This window comes from Chlamydotis macqueenii, chromosome 14 (assembly GCF_036417535.1).
Source record: "Chlamydotis macqueenii isolate bChlMac1 chromosome 14, bChlMac1.mat, whole genome shotgun sequence".
Lineage (NCBI taxonomy): Eukaryota > Metazoa > Chordata > Aves > Otidiformes > Otididae > Chlamydotis > Chlamydotis macqueenii.
This window is the reverse complement of record NC_141569.1, coordinates 18301517-18323846: the sequence shown is the minus strand read 5'-3', so window position 1 is coordinate 18323846 and position 22330 is coordinate 18301517. Positions and strand designations below refer to the sequence as shown.

The 22330-nt window shown below is 43.5% G+C and overlaps 1 protein-coding gene across 1 annotated transcript in view; it reads right to left on the bottom strand.

Annotated features, from left to right (window-relative positions):
• FSTL4 (follistatin like 4) overlaps positions 1-22330 on the bottom strand; it is a 220597-nt gene that overhangs the window by 142438 nt on the left and 55829 nt on the right. Inside the window, exon 4 of the mRNA XM_086758856.1 lies at positions 8358-8606. Coding sequence (XP_086614982.1) covers positions 8358-8606 — 249 coding nt within the window. The remainder of the gene's footprint in view (positions 1-8357; positions 8607-22330) is intronic.

Sequence of the window (22330 nt, the reverse complement as noted above, 5' to 3'; positions counted from 1 at the left end):
TATTTGTTTTACTTCACTTGAAATTACCTGGATAACAGAAGGCGCATGCTATCTTTCCCTTCCGCTGGGAAAACCACAGATGCAGACACTTTTTTGATTCCAGTCATCTTTAATACAAGCCCTAGAAACTCAACTGAATCAAACTTTAATCTAAATATCCCTTCACTAGGAGGGAGATGGAGTAGAAGTCTACAGGCAAAGCCGAGCGTGACCACAGAGCATCCAGAAATTGGTCTGGTCCTTCCAACACTCAGATCACCAATTTTACCATTATCTCCAGTCAGAGTCAAAGGGAGACGGCAGGCAGCAGCGAGAGCTTTACCAGCAGCTTGGTCAGCTCAGCATTTTGCTACACAAACACCGTCCATGTGTACACCCCGAGTGACGCCCCGAGTGACGGACAGTCCTCCCCACGAGTACCTCTCGGGAAATTACATCCTGAAATTTACAGCTTGACACAATTGTATTTTTGTAAAGTTTGACACGTGAGAAATCCTCCAAATTACTACAGAAGCTACAGAAAAGTCAAAACAAGAAATAAGACAAAAAGGAGGGGGGGAAGTGCCGGTGTTGAAGTAGGGTTGACGCAACCATGATGGCCTAGGAGCTAAAATGTGCACAGGGTTTACAAGGAAAGGCAGTATCTTTTATCAGGCTAACAACACCTGGGGGAAAAAAGTAGGTAACTTCTGAGCAGCCAAGCTCTTTTCAGGATGGGAGGTTCAGCCAGGCAGAGGCTCAGTAAATGTGTCACTTTTTAATCACGACTTCATAGTAGCACGCTCCACTTGGCTGGCATTTGTCCAGTCTATTTACACCCAAAAAGGAGTAGTTTGGAAAACTGCTGATAGAACTGCGAGAGCTAATATTAAATTCAACAAAATAAGAAAGCAAAGGTTTTTCTTTAGTATTTCCTACATAGGGTTCTTTAATATTTAATTATGGTTTAAGCTCACAAATTCAGGTACAATTAATATTAACCTGATTTGCCAAGAAGAAAATTGAGGTGGACATAGCGAGTCCAGACTGCCATTGCATCACGACAAGCACATCAGATGCAAATAATACACAAAAATATTTTTTTTGTAAAAAAAAAAAGACAAGTAAACATCCCCCAACATACCAAAGTTTGCAGAGGAACTCCAACTGGTAAACGCGAGCCACAGCCCTGTGTCTCTTTCCACATCCTTTACTTTGATTCTCCATCCTCCTCCGTGCTCTTCCTCTGCTTTCATTCCCCATCACAGCTGCTAAGGCCACATATCAAAAGCAGCTTCATTATCACCTCTCAGCTTTCCTGAAATCACTGCAGTGAAGATTCACCAGCGCCAGTCTTCGAGCCGGCGGAGCAGACATCACCCTAAAGAAAAACGAGCTGCATCTCCTTTCTCTGCCCTCAACAACATCAACTGCAACTCTGGATGCTTTATATGAGACTGCTTCATGCTACCATTGTCTTCCTCCACGCCGTGGAGCTTTAGGCTGTGCTTTTCTATTTTCAATGTGTAAACAGGTCCTTAAACCCCTTTCTTCATCCCCTATCGCAGTCTCCATCAGAGCAGGGATTCCCCCAAGCAGTGCTTGATGCTGGTGTGGTCCTCCAGTGAGGCGGACAGGCTGCGTATTTCATTAACCGTGGGCTTTGGTGACTGCAGTTCAACCAGCACACCCTGAATTATAAGGGGGGAAGAAATCAGAAGAATTTTTTTTTTTTTTTTTAAGATATTAATACTGCTGTTGAAATATCCTTTAATTCCTTTGTTCACCAGTTGGTACATAATACGAAGCTGTTTGGTTTTATAGGAGATATTACAGCCATACACGTCAAGAGTAGCAACCGGAGAAGACTGATAGACTGGTTCTTAAATAAGATGAAACAGATAACAGTCACCAAATAAAACTGTTCACGGGGGCGCCAGTCATGACCGTTGTAAAAATCAAACTTTACACACTTCATATTAAAAACAAAAGGCCACATTACAGTTACTCCTGCACTCCCCAAATGGCCATTGCCTCAAATTGGAGCTATAAAAACACCAGGAACGCTGGATAGGGATCACTTTAAATAACACCACTTTTCCCACCAGCTTCATCCGTGGTGCGTTTTCCCTCATTTCAGCTTTACCTACTGCACCCAAAACCTGTCACCAGCATCAGAGGAACAGAGATTTGGTTTTGGCAAAGCAGACACAGGTAACAACACCGCTGCGAGGAGTTACAGTGGACATAATTCACCTTTTGATGGACTACTTCAAATTTAGTGCCCGCCGCAATCCTTCAGTCCCACTTTCCTTTGAACCTGTAGGGTTTCCACTATGGCCATGAGGTCCTCATCAAAGGCTTCCTGTTACTAACTGGTATTGGGTCTCAAAGACTTTTTATTTTTCCTTCTTTTTTTTAAACAAAAACAAAACCCAAAACTTACATGCATTTCTTCTTTGGGGACTTTTTGTGGGACTTATTTTGGGACCTTTACTAACTTTGATTCTTTTACTTATGCTCAAACTTTCCACGCTCTCTTGTTATTAATTTCCAACAAAAGCCCAACCATACCAGGGAGAGTTTCACAACTGACTCTTGGAAGTTCAAGACGTCCCTTCCATGAATTTCAGTAACGTGAGCAAAGATCTTTTAGAACAGAAAATACTCTTAAAAACCTTGGACATACTCCTACATAATTCCTACGACCAAAGCTAGGAGCAGACTGTCTCATGTTCGCATCCTCACAAAAATCAATGGAATTTCCATAATTTACCCAAAGATTGGTGCAGTCTGTTTATAAGGAGTTAAGCTGTCAATCACATTCAAGACAATTTGGCCTGAAAAGCCAGGCAAAATTGATTCCTTCCCAAAAGAATCAGTGGAGGGAGCTGAAAAAGCAGCATGAGAATGGTAAGGAATCCCTTTCGGTACTCTGAGTCCTGACGTATTCAGCACAGCGAGAGCTGTATCAGCTCTACTGAGAGCAAACACGTACCTCTGTTATATACCGCACTTATCTCTCTTTATAACATTTGAAACTCCTAATATATTTACATTGGACACTGAAAAGATCATTACAGGCCAGACCTACATGTCAAAGAGCCCAGCCTCCTCCCCAGAGGGATTAATTGCGCGGCTCCCAACAGCTCCGAATCCATCTCGCCGCCGCCACAGCAGCGCTGCAATGTTAAATCGGCAAATATTAATTGCCAGCTGGGAAATCTGCCGTTAGTTCACACTCAGATTTTTTTTTTTTCTTCCAGCTGGAATGACAGAGCGTGTTAAACAGAGGAGATTTCTTTGCAGTCTGCAAACCGGCCAACGGAGTGAGTTTGCCTGTTTCGCAACCATTAAATGAGCAAAACATTCAACACCTACTCAGAGATGTTTTGAAATGCTGTTCTCTAGAACAAATTATTTCCGGAAGTAACAAAGAACTAACACATGGACAACAAATAAAGTACAGAGGAAACAAAACACCACCACCTGAGGCTGAATCCATATCTACCTGAGATTACTGCCGTGATACATTGCACAAGTTATTGTTTTTTTGTTTTTTTTTTTCCCAAGTTTGTAATTTATTTACATTCAAGCATAGAAAATTTTCTGTCAACACGTAGATTATTTAAAAAAAAAATTTTTTTACAATGAGGGTTGTAGAACACTGGTCCAGGTTGCCCAGAGAGGCGGTGGATGCCCCATCCCTGGAAACATTCAAGGCCGGGTTGGATGGAGTTGTGAACAACCTGATCCGGTTGGAGATGTCCCTGCTCCTTGCAGAGGGGTTGGACTGGGTGGGCTTTAACGGTCCCTTCCCACCCAAACCATTCTGGGATTCTATGATTATCATCACTTTCCATAATTAGAAAGAAACTTTGAGAACTGGAGGACTGATACATGAGAAGTTGAAAGTGAAGGATGCCATCCAGGCCGTGAAACAGTAAGATTTGGAGGTGATACGGGTTGGAAGAGGCCTTTGCATTTAGACATTTACCGCAGGGTCAGACCAGGTTACTCAGGGCTGTTCAAAGCCAGGACTTGAAAGCCCCCAGCCTGTCCCACCACTTGACCATCCTCATGGGAAAACCATCTCCTCACATCCAGGCTGAACCCCTCCTTCCAGCATTTCCCTGTGTTTCTCGTGTACCCGCACGCACGCCACAGCACACAGGCACATACATTTTCGAAGGCTATATATAGGTTGGTGGTACGAAATGTTGCTCTGAGCCACAGAGAAAGGATCAAACCCAGCAGCGTGATGGTGTGTGTAAGGGAGAGGAGGAAGGCAGGTGGTTTTCCACAGGGATTTCTTTCCAAATTCTGTACAAAATCTGTACAAAAATATGACTTACAGGGCAAGAATTGTCCTTGTGTGAGGAGAAAAATTACTGTCACATATTTGCCTAAAAGGAAAAAAAAAAATAAATATTTTAAGCAATGGGACCAAGTTCTTGAAAAAATTACCACTGACATTTTGGGAGAGATGGAAGGAAGGAGACCAGGACTGGAATAACAGACAAACATGTTTTTATAGTGCCCCATCTCTCCACATAAAATTCTGTCAGATCTCATAAAATTAAAGCTTTAGCAGAAGTTAGACTGAATTAAAAAAATAAAATGAATAAATTAATTGGCACAGGTACAGTCCATTGCCATAATGGAAAGTTCAAGAACTTGGTCAACTAAGTTGCATTGAATTCATGCCAGAGCACAAACTAAATCTGACCAGCTGCAGGACAAAGCTGCTATACAGCCCAGCAAGAAAAGCTGAGCCTTTTATAAAACATCCAATATACCTGGATAAAGGGAGATGTCAGAACCGGAGAAAATAAGGAATGAGCTTGGGCAAGCAACACAGCTGCCTTCCTACAACAGGGGCTCGGCCAATGCTGGGGAGCTTTAGAATTGCTGATCTCACAGAAAATAGCAGGGAGGGAAAGAAAGGAGGGGAAAAAATACTCTTAAATCCTGAAAATGGGAAAGCATAGCTCTAAACAGAAAAAATTTCTCTAATGTATGTACACTGCTAGAGAAGTGCCTTGCTCTGTTGTTTTCGGAGAAAGCAAGGAGGCAAGTGAAGAAAAACGATTGAGCGGTGTATGCGCAACTTTCGCCGGCCAAGAACAATGAGAGAAAAATGAGTGAAGAGACTGAGTGGGTGTAAAAAGTCAAAAGGAAGGAAAAAATGAATGGAAGTGGAAAAAAGGAGGCTGTACATAGTCCAAACCACCACGCTAAAATGACATAGCTGCATTATCCAAGGTATTTATTCTTATTCAAATAAGAACATTTCCAGGCCAAGTGCTCATTTTGGACGTCTGTGGTACAATTGTCATTATGAGCACAGATATCTTCCCAGTTTTCATGGACCCGTTCGCTAGCCCAAGCCTTGGGCATGGTGGCCAGCTCAGCCCAAAGCCTGCACAGCAAGGATGGACACCCTCCGTCAAACCCCTCACAAACACGGCGTTGCTGCAATCCACCCACGCATGTCAATACCGACCTCTCTACGTGGCCCACCCTCGCCCAGCAGGTCTGGGTGATTTTCCAGTTCACTCTCAGAGACACGTGTATTGATTTCAAACAATGCCACGGGGAAACCCAGACATCTGAAAGCACACAAGTGTTTAACTTCTTAGACTCTGCAGATTTCAAGGAGTCATCTCATTCTGGGCTGGGCAAAGGAGAAATTGGTGGTTTGCCCAGAGCCAAATTCTCTTCCGCTCTTCCTCACGCTAATGCCAGCACAGAACAAAACGCCAGCGAGGCAGCACAAATCGAGCAGTGCGTCCAGTCACACACAAGTATCTGCTGTACACTGGCATTTACAAAGAACTACTCACGTGATGAATACATTAAAACACCTAAAAAATCCTTTCCCTAAATACACAAAAGGAAAACGAGACCTTTATTCTTTGCTCTGTTATCAGTTTATGGTGGATAGACCTAGCTCAGTCCAAGTGGAACTGGAATACTTGATCTCTGTCATGCTTAAGGCCACCCAGTTTGTCACTGGTAACTGGGTAAACTGGCAGAAGAGCACACTGATGCAATCTGCGGTGCCTCTCAGCTCTACGATGCAGGGACTTAACTCTTAACTGAAGGAGTCAACTGGGATGAAAACCATGAAGAAGCCCACTCATCTGCCTAACTGTACTCAAATAATTAAGCCAGTTGGCAGAAAACAAACAAAGCACGTGCCTAGTAACAGATGTACACCTATCATCCTGCTGAAACAATACATTTTGCACCTTAAAGATTTTTCTCCAGTCATAAAGTCTTACAATTTATGTTACATTTATCATGTTGCTTATAAACTTGTAGCTTCCTTGCTTACTACAAATTTCTATTTAAAAGAAAATGCTCTCATTCTTGATTTACGAATAGGAGACCGAAGGACAAAGAAATTAAAAGACACTCAGAAGGTTACTCAGGAACTGCATGGCAGAAACAAGGGCAGAAGCCAAACATTCCTATGCAATCCCACTCTGTGGGATTATTCCCCCTTTAAGATAAACTTTTTCTCTACATTTCATCTCCGCAGATAGCAGTGTGAAGCACTTTTTTTTATGTGGGAAGAGATGTGAGTTTGTTTCTTTCTTCCCTTCCATGAAGCTGCTATTCTGCTGGAAAGCAGATTTAGGCAGTGCTCTATGGCAAGAGTTTAAGGGTTACTTTAAACTGGGACACAAAACTACTCCGTTCTGACATCATTTCATGGTGCGCTCAAGAAAGTATTCAAGCGTGACATGGTATCATTAGGTGTAATGCAGCCATTGCGCAGGCACTGATTACTGCCATGAGAACTCATTTTCTTTAACATTATACGCGATAAGGAATGAATAAAAACTCAGGCAAGAAGCATCGTTGCAGAAAGGTGGGCTGTGTACAAGAATGGAAAAACTGAAGATGCTTTTTGGGGAGTCAAAGGAATTAAACCCCCTGCATCAAGTGGGGTCTGAGGGCTGCTGAGCACCTCTGGAATTAAGATTTCCCCTTTCTTAGGGAGGTTTCGCATGCCGCAGTCCCATTTGCATCTTATTCAGGGATGGAGACAGCCTCCAGCCAGATCCGTGCCCCAATCCGACTCCACACCCAGAGGCAGGAACCCCAGCCCTAGGAGCAAGGCACAACTGTCCTTTCCAGATGCTCCTTCTTGAAGCGACAACCAAAAATCCCAGCTCATGTGCTGTCCCTCTAAATATGCCCATAGGTGACCCCTTTCCACAATTAAGTTCATACAAGGTCTACTGATCATAGCTCTGGAAATTTTGGGCTGGTCTCTGTTTCCAGGCCTCCTGCAAGGCGCAAGAACAGTGATGATTTTCTATCTCCAAAGGGTATCACAAGGATATATTAACAAGACTCTTTGAATAGGCTCCTGTTTTAAAAATAGGCTCTTCTAGCATCATGTTGGTAAACGAGAACCTGTGATGGATAGCTCTGTACACAGCCAGGCTCCTCAGGGGCTCAAGTGCCCAGTGAGCTGAAGATAAAGGAATTATTTTCATATTTGATCACGTAAATGTCACTGGATAGATATATTTGCAACAACCCACTCAAATCTTTCTGCAGGTATACGGAGTTATATTTGACAACGAATTTTCAAAATACACCCTTTGTGAGGCCTTTCTAAGACCTCTCATTAGAAGTAAAATAATTTACAACTTCTCCCATTCCCTGGCTGTCACACGCTGCTGCTACTGCAGCCTCACTTGATTTGTGACAGGATGGTACACGGCAAACAAAACATCAACGGCAGAGACACAGGACTCCATCTTTTTGGTGATTTGGTGCAACAATGATAATGAAATTTGCTATTGAGCCAGTAAAACAGCTGAGGATGTATGCATCCTACTGGTAACCAGAAATGTCTTTAAAATTATTTAAAACTATTCTGGTGGCACACTTCTCACTCCCCTTATTTCATCTAAACAGCTCCTTCCCTCTGCCTGTGCCATTTGCTTAAGCACGTTTTTGTTTCTCATTTCGCAGCAAACTTTCTGTAATACCATATACTCCTTCTTAACGTCTTTGTCTCGTTCAAAGCCTTACCAAATGAATTGGATTGTAAAAAAAGTTATTACACCGGCAGCTGAAAGCACTGAGCAGCACCACTACAGCGCACACAACACATACAGTGATGTTAATTATTTACCAGTTCCCTGCCTGATTACATTTTGGGTGGTGATGACACTCAGGGGCTTAATAGCTGCATAAAACATGGTGTTACGTTCTGCAGTGTCCTAGAATAAATCATCTTTGAAAAATTTATCTCGTAGAAATAAAACAGACCATTTGGCCATTTATCAGGATTACGGCAAGATGAGTGACTGAGGTTCTACAGAAGTATTTATTTTTAATGACAGCCCTACCTTTGAAGAAGCAGTCCTTGCTGTGGATAATGTAGATTTTCTTCCTCTGCAGACAGGAAGCTCGATGCAGTTGACAGTGATTTTCATAAAATTTGCCATCAGATCCACACACGGGCATGTAGCTGGACTTGCAGTCTTCTACGCATCTGCACTCGGGCTGGTGGGTGTCCCTGTTCACCACACACTTACTCCCCCGGCCGCAGTACTTCTTCTCGCACGATGCATGCAGGCCATCCTGCCCGTAAAGCACTGGGAAAAGCAGAGAAAGCCAGCGTCAGCAGCAGTGTTTTCTAATGGACCATGCATGTCTGAGGTAGTGGCACAACAGTTACAGGAGTGGGAGCCAGGTTTCCAAAGAAAAAAGCACCTCACTCAATATCAACACAACTGCTGTTTGGGGAACGTCATCACACATGTGCTGCCAGACCTCCGGCTCTTGCTCACCAAAACATCAAGTGTGCACTGAAAGGGCTCCACCCAAAAGTGATGGACACTAAGACATTTGTTCTTTCAGCCCTTTTTAAAACTAGACTGTAGAATAGAATCCAGTGAGAGTATTTCAGTGCCTGAACTTTGGCCAGGAGCTACATTCAGAAAGCAATTCTGGAAACCTACGCTCCTCCAGCCACAACACCTACGAGGACCTTCATTTTGGGCAGTGACGTGCCCTGACGGCATTCAGAGTCCAACTTCCACCCCATCCATGAGCCAGAAGCAGAACATCCCCAGGGCTAAAATTCACATGGGATTCACTGAAAGCTCAGACAGAAAATCACTGAGAGCTTTTGAAAAAATAACTCCCGAGAAAGAACTATCACTGAAGTCAAGGCAATATTATGGGAAGATACTTCTCATTGTAGAAGTCACCATCAGCATCTATCCCTACACTCCGAGTAATGACATATAATGAAAACCAACTTTCTACTACTTTTAAGAATTCATTGGATATAATGCTCTGAACATCACCGTACTGTCTGCTGTGTGACACCATTAAAAGGCTAAAGAAGTTGCCCTTGCGCTATAACAATTTCTGCTTCTCGAGTTTCCTTGCTGAAAGGCTCACAGCAGAACATTATTGTAATTCACACAGGACAGGGTACTGCCAAACAAGCCACTCCTCAGAGCAATAATTAGCATTATACTGAATGAAGAGAGTTTCAGGAAATTACATTATTCTATGCTAATTGGAGTACAAAAAGTTGAGAATTACAAAGGGATGCTGCAAAAGGCATAATTAAGCCAGGAATAAACATTTCACAGCGCACAGCCCCGCTGCCAGCCTCGCGCAGCCTTCCAACAGCAGCCGCCTCTGGCTGCACCCACGCCAGCGACTCAGCAAAGCAAATCCCCGTTGTCTACATCCACCACAGGCAGGTTTGGCTCTCAGCGAGGTTTTGGTGTGCGCTCGCCTGTCCAAGGAAGCTCAAGTGGAAGAACTGCTCCAGACGTGCTCCAGCATCCCATGGGACAAATCATGCAGCAGCAGTAGCACCACAACACCCTCAGAAATGCACCCAGGGCTCTTCCCTTCCAAGATTTTTCAAGTAGCAGAACAGTTCAGCCTAGGAGGGCGGACCAGATCGCATGCAAAGACTCCCTCCATCCCATGCAATGGAGATGTGAGGAGCATCAGCACTAGCTACGTCAATCTGTCAATCCCTTTTTATCATGCTAAATTCCTCACTAACACCAACATAGCCCCTGCTTGCACACCATTTTATGCCAATATGGACCATTTTATGCCAATATGGACCATTTTATGCCAATATGGACCATTTTATGCCAATATGGACCATTTTATGCCAATATGGACCATTTTATGACCCAGTGTGGAAGCTACACTTCATCTACTAGCCATCATGGGGTTAAAGCGTGTGCACGAAGAGAACCAAAAGTTTCTACAAAACCCCATTTTGCTTGGTCCCTGTTAAGCCTTTGTTTTTATCACTGAAATCTGAAAGGGAAAAAAAAAAAATCTGTTATTGGAGGATTAACTATTTGACTCAATAACTCATTAGAATTCCTCCAACTTGGCAAGCTAAGAAATATTGACTTTTCCTGACTTATAAACTAGAAGGTCAAAGTATCCCTGAGCAGTCCAAGAAGTACAATCTCTGGAAGGAGTATCTGAATATTTTTCGTCAACTTTACTAATTGTTCAGGAGTTTCTGCAAAAACGTCCTCACGAAGGCAAATTTTGTGACAGCTGGGAGACCTCACTGGTAAGGCCATCTCCATTTACGCTGTCTGCTGTAGATCAAAGCAGCACGAAGGACCAGGGCTCGAGGAATGAAGCCCTGTCAAGCATCCTCCTCCTCCTATTTTTTTTAATGATACATCAAAGATTTATAAGCTGGTGTTTAAACAAAAAAAAAAAAAAGAAAAAAAAAAAAAAAAAAAGACAAAATACTTCGGCTTTTCTGTGTCCACCCTGGTTACTATGTACAACTTGCAGAAAGCCTACATTTCTGCCTCATTCATTTTGTTTACAGTTTGGTTTATTCTGTGTTCCCAGATGGAGAATTCCTGTTTAAAGACACCTAAGCTGGGTGAGGGTGTGGGCAGGATAACCCGCAAAATCACGTATTCCAGAATCCTGATGCACTTCTACTGGTCCGAGCCCTCTGAAATCTGTGTGTCTGCAAGCAGATCATTAAGATGGGAGGTCTTTGCCAGCATCTGATATTGTTGATAGCAGCTCTTCAGCTACTACTTGCATGATCCTTGGAAGAACTAAAGCTCCACACAAGCACAGACGCTCTGTGGGGGAAAGACAGTAACGAGGCAGAAACAGAAGGGAGCCAGTGGGAACCAAGAGGAAAGAAGGTATCAGACTGGAAAAGCCCTGTTGTCTTTATCCAGGTAATTAACCCAGAAAGGGACTTTGCTGGATTGCATCGAGGTGCCTGGTCTGGTTGATCCCACGGGCAGCACCCGAGTGAGCAAAGACACCGGTTCAGCAGCATGAAACGTTCCTGCCATTGCTATTTGTTTGTCATTTTATTAAAAGTGACTGAATTCCCCACTCTTACAAGGATTATTAAAAACAGAAATGGGAAAGGTAATCAAGTGAAACTAGCAACTAACTGCTCACGGTGTTTACAAAGCCCCACTGTACTGCATGGAAAAGGCATAATTTATTTAATTTATTAGTCACAAAGAAAGTCATTCATTTAGGTTAAAAGTTGATCATCTTGCAAAACAAGCCACTTTTCAACACTAATTAAGGCTACCCAACATGGCTAGAGTCTGAGTTGCTATATTCTGTTAAAGCCAGTAGGATGGAGATAGAAAGCCCATTCACACACACCCATGAAAACGCTTCTCAAACTGGTTTCTGGCTGCCTCTGAGAAATTTGGAATTTCAGTGAAAAACCAACAGAAGCTTGGTGCCAGCAGTAAAGTAACTGAGTTCAGGAATTTCATAAGGCTGCTTAGCAGGCTGCCTTCTTCTCAAAGCAAGACTTTAATAAGAAAATGAAGATGTTATTGCCACATTGGAGAATACGCATCCTCTGGCTGCTCATTCATAAAGACAGAGACCTCATCTACCTTTTACATGCCACTAAATATGTTACAGATCAGACTAAGGCACTCAGACTTTTTTTTTCCCCCCACTCTCAAGTACAACCCTATTCCTTACACCAGCAAAAAAATCCCAGAGTTCAAGGGAAGGTTGGGTTCACGACAAGCATTGACTTCAACTAAGACCAACCAGAGAAACCCATCACACATAGAAGCAAAACCAAAAACCAAACAGCTCTATCATATTGCTACTCACAAAAAAAAAAAAGTTGCTTATACACTGCAAAAATGTAAATTTTTCTTTCTACATTTACATGTAGAAAGCCAGCTCGCCTTCAAGTGTGGTGAGCTCATGCAGACAGCTGGACATTCAGTTTTACTGCTAAAGGAAAAAGTTTAGACGTTACGTGAGGACTGGAGCCAAAACCAGAAAATTTAATTATGTGGCACTGCAGACTGGTATAACCGAAACTGGAAGCTTCAACTCCAAGTCCTTCAAAGGCAAGGCTGCACCTTGCAAATGTAACCGAAAAAAAAACCAAACCAAACACCCAAAATAAAACCGTCCATAAGCGATAAAAATATTCAGTCTCCAAATCTAGCTTGCTACTTCCATTGGATAAATAGGTCACAAGCTATTCCTCCAGCATCTTGACATCAGTTTTCCAATATTTTTTCTTACACTAAATAATCTTCTATGGAAGATGGTGCAGCACGGCACCTTAAACCCTCCTTTCCCCAGCACATCCTTCATACACACCTTGAATGACTCACATTGGAAGTAAGAAGAGTTCAGATGCATGACTACTGCATCTGGTTTCTGTTCAGTCAGCAAAGGCACGTGCTACATGCATTGATACTACCACAACAAAATAAGAAAGGAAATGCAAAGCAGAAACTTCATAACAACCTGCTCTATGAGTTTCTTGGGTTTTCATTGCACGCCTGTTATGAAAGTGGAGAGGCAGAAAAGCCATGGTAAATCACCTGGGACAGGGGCATGGCAACTGTGCATTCATTATCTCCGTTACTAGCCTTGGGTGCTATAATTTATTTATTTTTATAAAACAAAAATAGTGACTTATCCTGGAGAAAAATATAAACAATGAGATGTGCTTCAACCGCATTTTGCTACAAATGCAAACCATTTTCTTTCAAGGTAGAGGAGATAACCGCATGTGCGTGCCCATCGCCAGAGGATGGAGGGGGACATATCAGCCATGGAAGAGGAGGACAGAAAAATCAGTTGCTTCTACTAATTTAGATGCTCTACATGAGAAGTAAAAAGAAAAAACAAACAAACAAAAAGACAGGATGACATGGAAAGCCTCCTCAAAATAAAAACTAGCAAACCCTTCCAAATGGCCATGTTTTTTCAGGACAACTCTTGCAGAGTTTAAAGATCAAAACAAACACCCAAAGGAAAGGAAAATCTACTCTGGAAATGAGTATTGTGACAAACAGTTACGCCAATAATGCTAATGCCAAGGGAGCTGCTTAATCTGTGTCTGTAGTTTAATATTCAATATGAAAAATTGGACTTGCTCAACCAATGTTCAGTAACAGCGTGCAGTTATCCTCCAAATAACACCAAGCAAGCACTCGAAAAATTAATAGAAACATTTTCTGTATCAATTTTTAGATCTGAAAATGGGGATTAATGTTACTTTCAATATCTGTCAGGACTATGGAATCCATTAGGGGCAATGCCATGAAAAGGTATTTGAAATTTTCAAGTATCAGTGCTATTCGTAGTGTAATTAGTCTAATTTTTGCCCCATTTCAAATCCATTTAACCATTATGAGATCAAAAGCTTCATTAAACATTATTTTTTTGGATGGTATCATGGTTTATGAGGGTACTAATATGAAAAAAGAGGCAACAGACATACACAAATCAAAAGATCCCAACTATGTAAAGCATATATGCAGATTACTGAGAAAGAAATACCAGCCTATATATGAGACCATATATATTTAGATCCTTGCCATGGAACTCTACCATGCACAATTTGCTTGATTGTTCTCTTCTTGGAAGAGCTACTAAAGAGATGATTCATAAAATTGCTCTTTATTAAACCTTTATTTCAAGTTATCTACGATAGGTACTGCATATTGAAGGCAATTTTATTAGGTTACCATCGCGCAGCAGGCACAGACCTGAATCTGCTGGGCTGCGGTGCTGCACAGCTCTTGGTGGCCCCATACCTCGCCCCGCAAGCTGTCTAGCAGGTCCCCACCACCAGCCAGCCAAGAAACAGCATGATGTTAGCGGAAGACCAGTATATCACCTGCATTGATCAGAAGGATATAACGTTTCCTTGGGTGCTTTTATTGTATTGTGCGTAACCCAACGAAACTGGGTAGCAGTGTGCGCACGCACACACACTTGATTGTGTATTTAATTATCTCAGTACTGCACCACCTGAAGAATGCAGAAACTTTCCAGTATCAAGACCTGGAGGGAACAGATCACGTTAATACTTTGGTTTCTTTGGTAAAACTCTGTATCAGAATTATACACTCTTCTGAAGGCAGGCAACGAAATTCCCACAGGTCACTGCTCAAAATCAGTCTTGTTGCCTTTAATCTCGCTCATCAATCTTCTGTCTGCCCCATTCCTTCTTTCCTACTCTCAGGACCAGCCTTACTCCTCTTCCCTGTTTTCAGTGGCCTTTTATCCCTCGACCGGCACAGCAAGCCCTAGCACTCTGTGGGCTACTACAAAAGCCATGAGAAATCAATAGTGCAGTGTCACGCATCTTTCTGCTGTTCCTTCAATGAATTTTTGTGGCAGAGACTACGAGGAGTTTAGAATCCAATAACAAAATAACTACAGATGATTTGCCTGTTCTCCTGGCTATTTCTCCAATTACATTACAAGTGGAGTTGCTGGTGGCAAGCTGAACGGTCTAGATCTTCCCGGTTGCCTGCGTTATGAACCTTGAAATCTGTCCATGCACATTGCCTTTTGCTTGCTCTCCTTTCCCCCAGACACATCACCCAAGGCTTCCCCCAAAGGTTGTCTGCCCTGCATCTCACCTCCCCGGCTCCTCCACCCACTGGAGCCACAACTCACTATGAACCCAGCATCCTCCACACAACAGTACTCCTCCTTGGCACAAAGCAGCAGTCTCTCACTTCCACCTCTTTTTCGATATCCAATTCCAAAACTTTAACAATTTTACCCCCACCTTGACTATTTCTTCCTGGAGGACGGTGAAATCCATAAGCCAAGAGCATTGTGTCACACTGCAGTGGCAGGGGACACGCACGGCCATCGATTATCACACCCATGTAAAAGGGCAGGATGTCTTGCAATATTAGCAACGGTTCAAGAACAAAAGATGCCGAGTTTCAATCTGAGGGGTATTCTATAGTCTCACAGAAATCTTTCCTTTTTCCTTTTTTTTGACTCATTACTTTGCAAGAAGACTATTTATCAGAAAATAACTGCATTTGTTTATTGTATGCCTATTTTCCCCTTACATGTGCACAAAGCAAATGTTATTTCAGATTGGATAGAAAGATGTTTTCAGTTTCCTATTTATTTTCTCATTCCACATACCATTTTATAAGGCTCACTGAGGAAAAAGAATAGAAGCAGTAAGCCAGATCTTCGTGTTTGTCTCAAAAAATAACATTATTCTGATTATTTATTTTTGGTTGGAAGATGAATAGATAATGAGTTTTTATATTTAATATCTATTCAGCTTTCTTATTACATTATTCTTGAATTCTGCTCTTAGTAAAAATAAATAAATAAATAAATCAATCAATCATCTGGCTCGCACCAAATTGTACCAGTGCCACTGCACAAGGATTCGATGTGATTGATTGTGGAGGCCTCAGTCGGTGTCATCACAACGCTGCCTGTGTCAACGCTTCCATTACTGTTTCCTTCTCTTTGAGAAGTTTGAACCTTACAAATGAAGTCGCATTCTTGAAAAACATTTTTCAAGCTTTGTTAAAGCACAGTCCAAAAACGTAAAAGAGGTAGAAACACCAGACTTTTACCCGTTTCCCTTGCTGCTAGGAAAAGATGGAGGCTGGCACTGCATACAACCTAAAAATACAGTAGTTAAAATACCAAGTCTTCTAACAACTTTGATATTTCATCCAGTTATTAGCATTACTTGGAAATACTCGCTGACTTGGAGGAACAGGCTTCATTCTGCTCCACCATCAAAAGCGTTCAACTGCACAAACACTAAGAGACAAGTTCTCAAATTGAGCCACCTCCACGAGCCCCTACGCCCACCACACCTCCTCCAGCAGCCAGAAATAAAATTCTCAAACCAGCCACTCCTCTTTACCAAAATAAGCTCTTACCCTCAAAAAGAAGTGAGCATGAGCCTGCAAGTCCCCTTCCAGGGACAACTCAGGTTGGTCTGTTAAGAGACTAAATCCATGGGGTCTTCTACTGTCCCCCCTCCTGCTGCTCCTCTGCCAATCTAGATTAATTTTCAGGGACGGAAGTTTCCAGAGGGAGTTTATCAATAGTTGCATATACAAACAACTTGTGATGCTTCTGCCATTTACGCATAAACGAAGGCAGACAGCTGTGTGAAAATTAGGGACTGCGCTCACCCTGCGAGTCTATTTCTGAGCCCTGATGTGATTCTGTGAAAGTTGCCATTTGCTGGAAATAAATGGAGAGAAAAAGGGGGAAAAAAAAAAAAGCATTAAAGCTATTTAGTTGTAATGGGGTGTCTGGGTGTTTTTTACCGCTGGGTGAAGCGTCACGCATGTCTGACTCATGGCTACTTCACCTGATCGAAGAGGCAGCCCCGGCAGCGGGATTAGCGGCATTCCTGCATCGCACCTAAATCACCATAAACTTCCCACTGGAAACTGGTGAGGTTTGCACAGTGTCTTTTCACATTTCCCCGCCCCCCAAGACATTTCATTTATGTTTTCCCTACGAGATGCCTTTGAGCCTCATAGATTACAAAGGTAGGAGCGTTACTGTGTAAGACAAGTGTGAGGCAGGAGCCAAACAGGTCCATTATGGGGAGAATTACAGTCACGCCACTACTGAACCAGGATGTATTGCGTCTGTGTTTGGACACAGAGGTAAGGACATTCTCGTAAATCAGCTTTGAGCCATTCTCCAGAAAGGGAAATAAGTGGTGGAGGGACTTTCTTCCTGACTCCATGCAAGTTGTTTGCTCATCCGCGTGCATCCCCTCTTGTCATTCTTGGTGAATCATTTCATTTCAGTCTATGAGAAACCTGCAGCATGCAAATGGTCTACGGAGACAAAAGCCGTGGAAGGAGCCTGCAGCAATGGATAAGCAGCAGCATTGCTGGTTCAGCTTTGCAAAGAAAAATAACACAGAAAAAGGTGAAGCCCTGGGGAACATCAGTTTGAAGAGCGATTGGCCAGTAAGGTGTAACAGAAAGATTTCCTAGCTGCTGTCTACAACCCCTCCGTGGTCTCCACAAGCATCACAGGTGACCTGCAGATCACCTGCAGGACTCAGCAGGATATTCTGCATTTTTTATAAGTAAGGTTTTACTTGAAGTTCCACCTGGGTGTATGCTGGAGCAGGTGATGTGGTGATTTCCTTCTGAGTAAAGGCTGAAAAGGCATTTCGGCATACCACATCCATGATGATCCCTGCGCTTGCGAAAAGCTTTTCTGCTGAAAAGGCTTCAGAGGGGGTCAGTGGGACAGTGAGGGGAAAGCAGTGAGCACCTTCCAATCATCAGCCATGCTGGCCCAAGGGAGGGGGCCAGGACAGTACATGCTTCAGCCACAAACCCTACCAGATGCCCCAGCCATTGTCCAGGTGAAGCTTCTTTGAATCCGCTGGAACAATCTTAAGGAAGCACTGTTTATATATATATAATGTATTTTTTTTCCCAAATAGAAGATTCACTGCAGGAAGAGACCCAACCATTTCTGACCACAATATGAATGAAACACCTCTCTGAATGCAGCAAGTGGTGCCTCATCAGATGGAGCAAAGCACTGCTCAACTCTGCCCTATCAGCTTTGGCTCACACACAGCTGAAATTATTTTTTTCAGCTGCTCTAAAACAGAAGAAAAGCTTGCTCTTCAAAGAGCAGAGACCCAGCATCACCCTTACGCTTCCTCCAAGCTAATGGTGAGATCTTTCCTCCTAACCCTCCGTGCTGGGAGCCCTACTGCCAAACCAGAGAAATTAAATTTGCTGCATAAATAGGAGCAACGGGAGCACTGCCTTTCTTGCCTGCGGGGGACATCTCTGTCAGCATGTCCAGGACTGTGTCCCACCTCAGGAATGGTGGCAAGAAGAGCAGGGTATGGGCAGAGAGCCAGCAGCCTGGCTCAGATTTTTGAGCTCAAAGGGAAGCCTTCAGAATTAGTCGGTCACTGGAAATTGAGGCAAATTAAAAAAAAAAAAAAATTAAAGAAATCCAGAAACCAAAAGAACCTAAAACCCAGAACTGTCTTTAAAATTAGTCAGATCAGGATGTGTCTTTAAAATATTATTTCCATATGCATTGTGCAATGCTTCTCAGATAAGGTTTCATAAAAACTGTACCAGGAACAAAGTACCTTCAAATAAAAAGGACAGCAAATCAAAACAAAACCAACATCTGCCAGCAGGACAGTCACAAAAGGCAAACATACACATTGCATTGACACTGCAAATAACTCTTAAACGAACACGTTGCTGCCCAACAACGGTGATCTGCTCAGCAGCTCAAAGGCTGAACACAGCCATGTTGGCAGCGGGTGGAGGACGTTCTCAGATGGCTGCTCCAGTGAACGCATGGAGTAAAAACCACACGCAGACGCGTGTGCTGCCAGGCAGAGCGAGCCAGTTTTAATTGTGATGTCAACAAAACACATATAATAAATACAACATATAAACGCATAAAAAAAAAGTAACGTAAATGCTCCGCAAGCTTGAAGCCAGCCTGAAACATTGCCACAGCGCAACACCAATCAGTAACCATTTGCGCTCCCCCTTTCCTATTTTCTGTTATCTTTAACGAAGTTATTCACCAAGACTAAGAAATAAAGAGAAACACCATTTTCGAAGCAATCACATCCAGTTCTTCCATGCCTTACGCTAATTTTTCAGTTCTCCGCTGGTTTAATTTTCTATTTGCTGTATAACTCCAGGGCACCATCATACTCCAGTACCCCTCTATTTTGTGGCCACACTGTTTTGATTCACTGCCTGCTCCGTATCTGGGGCCAGCATTAACGCACAGAAACCTTCAACTCACACCGGACAACACCTTGATGCGTTGGTCATCATCAGCAAAGGCGCTCCAGACCAAGGAGCCTGTCATTAATACCAAGCCTTTCGAGGCTCTCGACCCCCAGGCACAGCTGTTTTGCACCCCTCTCCTGGGGATTTTACTTTCTCATCAATAAAAGGAAATTGCCTGGACTGTGACTGAAGATTTCTCTCTATCAGACTGCAAGATCTCTTCCCATTCCTGAGGTAAATACCCCCAGTACACATCCACCTCCTCCATCAGTCTTGCCATGCCACTTCCACCTGCACCAAGCGATTCGAAGCACATGCACCAACATCTTAAGCTTCTAAACTAAACAAAAGACATCTTTTTCATCCCCACTTACCCTCCAGCAGTTACTTTTCCCCATGCTTCTTATACAAAGGAGGACGGAAGAATTAACGCCATTTCTACAGCATTACAAACCTGTGACGCCCTTCGTACTTGCTCCGTGCCAAAGGAAACATTTTAACGTGCGTTTACCTGGTGGAAGAGTTACAGGCTATTGAAAGGATAATGCAGTAAAATGAAAAACCTACTAAAAAGCTATTTTCAAAGTGAAAAGCCTTTAAACTTCACCATACTGTTCAAAGTGGCTCAGAGGGTACCAGTGCAGAAATGGAACATTAGCACTGAAGCACTAACAGTAACTGCTTTTTTTTTTTTTTATTCTGAGGAGCAGGAACATCGCCAGTTTCTCAGCTTGAGACTCACGTGGTAAAAAGAAAAACCCAGAAGAGGCAAAAACAGATAAAAATATCAGTAACAAATTAAGAGTTTCTGCAGTGGGTGTATTTTCAGGCCATGGTTTAGGAGGCATGGTGGTGTTAGGCTGACGGTTGGACTTGATGACCTTGGAGGTCGCTTCCAACCTTAAGATTATATTATTTTTGTTTAAATTGTGTTTTTAACTTAATCTGAATTCTGTTAATTTGCACAAATGGGCATCTGGTTTGGGAAACTGCCCAGTGGGGCAGAGCCTTGCAGCCACCCACAGGGAGATTCATCCCCTCGCATGGCACCAGCGCTGGACCACAACCACGCAGGGAGTCCACCCAGGACTTATTTTGCTGGTAACCGAGCGTGCAGGAGCATTCCTCACGCATCCATGCCAGGGAAGCGTGTGGAGAGCTGGATCTGAAAGGGCAAATGTAAATAAGAGCACACGTATGCACTGCCTTCCCTTCGTGCTCTGCACAAGGAATAAAAACAAGCAACAACTGATAAAAATCAACAAAATATTGCTTCCCTTCAAATACAAAGGCATCAAATGAAAACAAGGTCACATTTAATAGCGGACGAGGAAAAGCTTGGGATAAAAAGCAGGAGTACGCCGCAATCATCAGTCACCAACATCACAGTACGCTGGGCAAAAGCAGCATTTCGAGGCTTTTTATTCTTTTAAGAAAGGGAGTGGAACACTATGCATTTTGGTGCAGGGCACATTCCACACGTTAAGCTGAGCCACACGGACACAGCATGGCCGTACAAACAGAGGAGTACAAGGCGTGAAGACCCTCACGAGGCCAAGGCAGACGAGTGCCATGAAAGCCCCAGAAAACCAGTGCCACCAGTTTAAAGCCAAGACACTACAAGAAGGGTGCCCAGAACGGAGCAAGCAAGCGCAGTGTTTCAAACTGGAGGCTGGAATTGGGTTTTTCCACCAGCTTATGGTTTACACCCATTCCCTGGTGCCTTAGAAGAACTAAGTACATCTTCTCATTCTAAAACAGAGGGACATTGCAAGAAAATGCCCCAGCCTGTCTTACAGAATCATAGGCCAGGTTGGGTCGGAAGGGACCTTGGAAGGCCATCTAGGTCTTCCCAGTCTTTGGAAGAGACTGGCTCCTTTGGACAAGCACACGCAGCTCTTGGGCAGTTGTAGGGGAAAGATGTGATGATGAATGAGATCAAAAGAAAGCAAGAGGGGCAGTGTTTTCCCCAGTCACTTTGGGCCACTGACCAGAAAGGAAAAAAAAAGAAGTCAGAGTCACTATACTGGACTCGATAGGAGCAAAGGGAGGTAAGGAGGAACGTCCCACGCTAAGGACACAGCCCTTTTCCCCACACATACAGAGCTCGCATGATGAATTCACCAGCAGAGGAGAAACTGGTGCTGCCCCGTGACGAGGCACCTGGGTTCTCCCACTCAGCAGTGTCCACGCAGGACCCATCACCATCTCCCCCCGAGCCTGGCATGCACCTACATCGGCTGGAGCATTCTGCAGTTTCGACACAGGAGCTGATAGCTTGCAAAGGAAACGCATGAGGGGCAAGAGAGGGATGGCTGGGACAGCCTGGGGAAAAGTTCCCTTTCAAAAACATTTGCTTTAGGGACAAAAATAGCATTCATTAACCCCCAGCCTGGCTCCTCACGTCACACCGTGGCTCGGAAAGGGCCGGATAGCCCCCTGGCCATGGCTGGACGACGCAGACCTCCTCGCGCCCTTGTCCTCTTCCTGCATGGCTCTGTCAGATCAACTGCAGCACAAAACAACTTCAATCCATTCATAACTGGAGAACACATCCAGGAGGCAAAACTCCAGCTGGTATTTTGTGCTCACGGTAAATAGGATTACTGGCAGCAGTGAAAAGTGAAGTCCTCTGCTGAACAACACACTGGGGAGAGCAGCTGCTTCCCAGCCTTGGACTGCAAATATCGTCTTGCCAAAGCTTTCTGTACTAATGGGGCCCATTTTCTCTACAGGAAAGGAAAAGACAGGGAAAGAATTCAATTTTTATGCTTCTCAGTCTCCTATAGATTGCGTGTGTTCAACTGCTGCCATTCCCATTAACACCCAGCATGGGGAGATTCAAACAACTTCATAGCTGCTATGTTTGGGTTTTTTTAAAAAAAGGTTTTATTTAATTTGAAAATTTTCTGCACTAAGTAACATAGCATAGCTCTGACTTAAAAACCTGTACTCCTCAACAGAAATACTTGTCTCCAGCTGAAGTACAAACCAAATCTTCCCGTTCATAATCCTCACCAACGCCAACGGGAGTTGCATTTGCAGAGCAGGTCTCCACAGGGATCCCGGAGGGCGATTCAGCGCCTCCGACATGACTTGCAGGCACTCAATGGTTGCCTCCAGGTTACTCAGGTGGAAGAACATGCACAGCGCCCGTTTTGGCAGAAAAAAAAAATGCCTGAAACTGTCAACGAAAAGAAATCCCTCTGGTCTGACCATGAAATGGAGCAAAT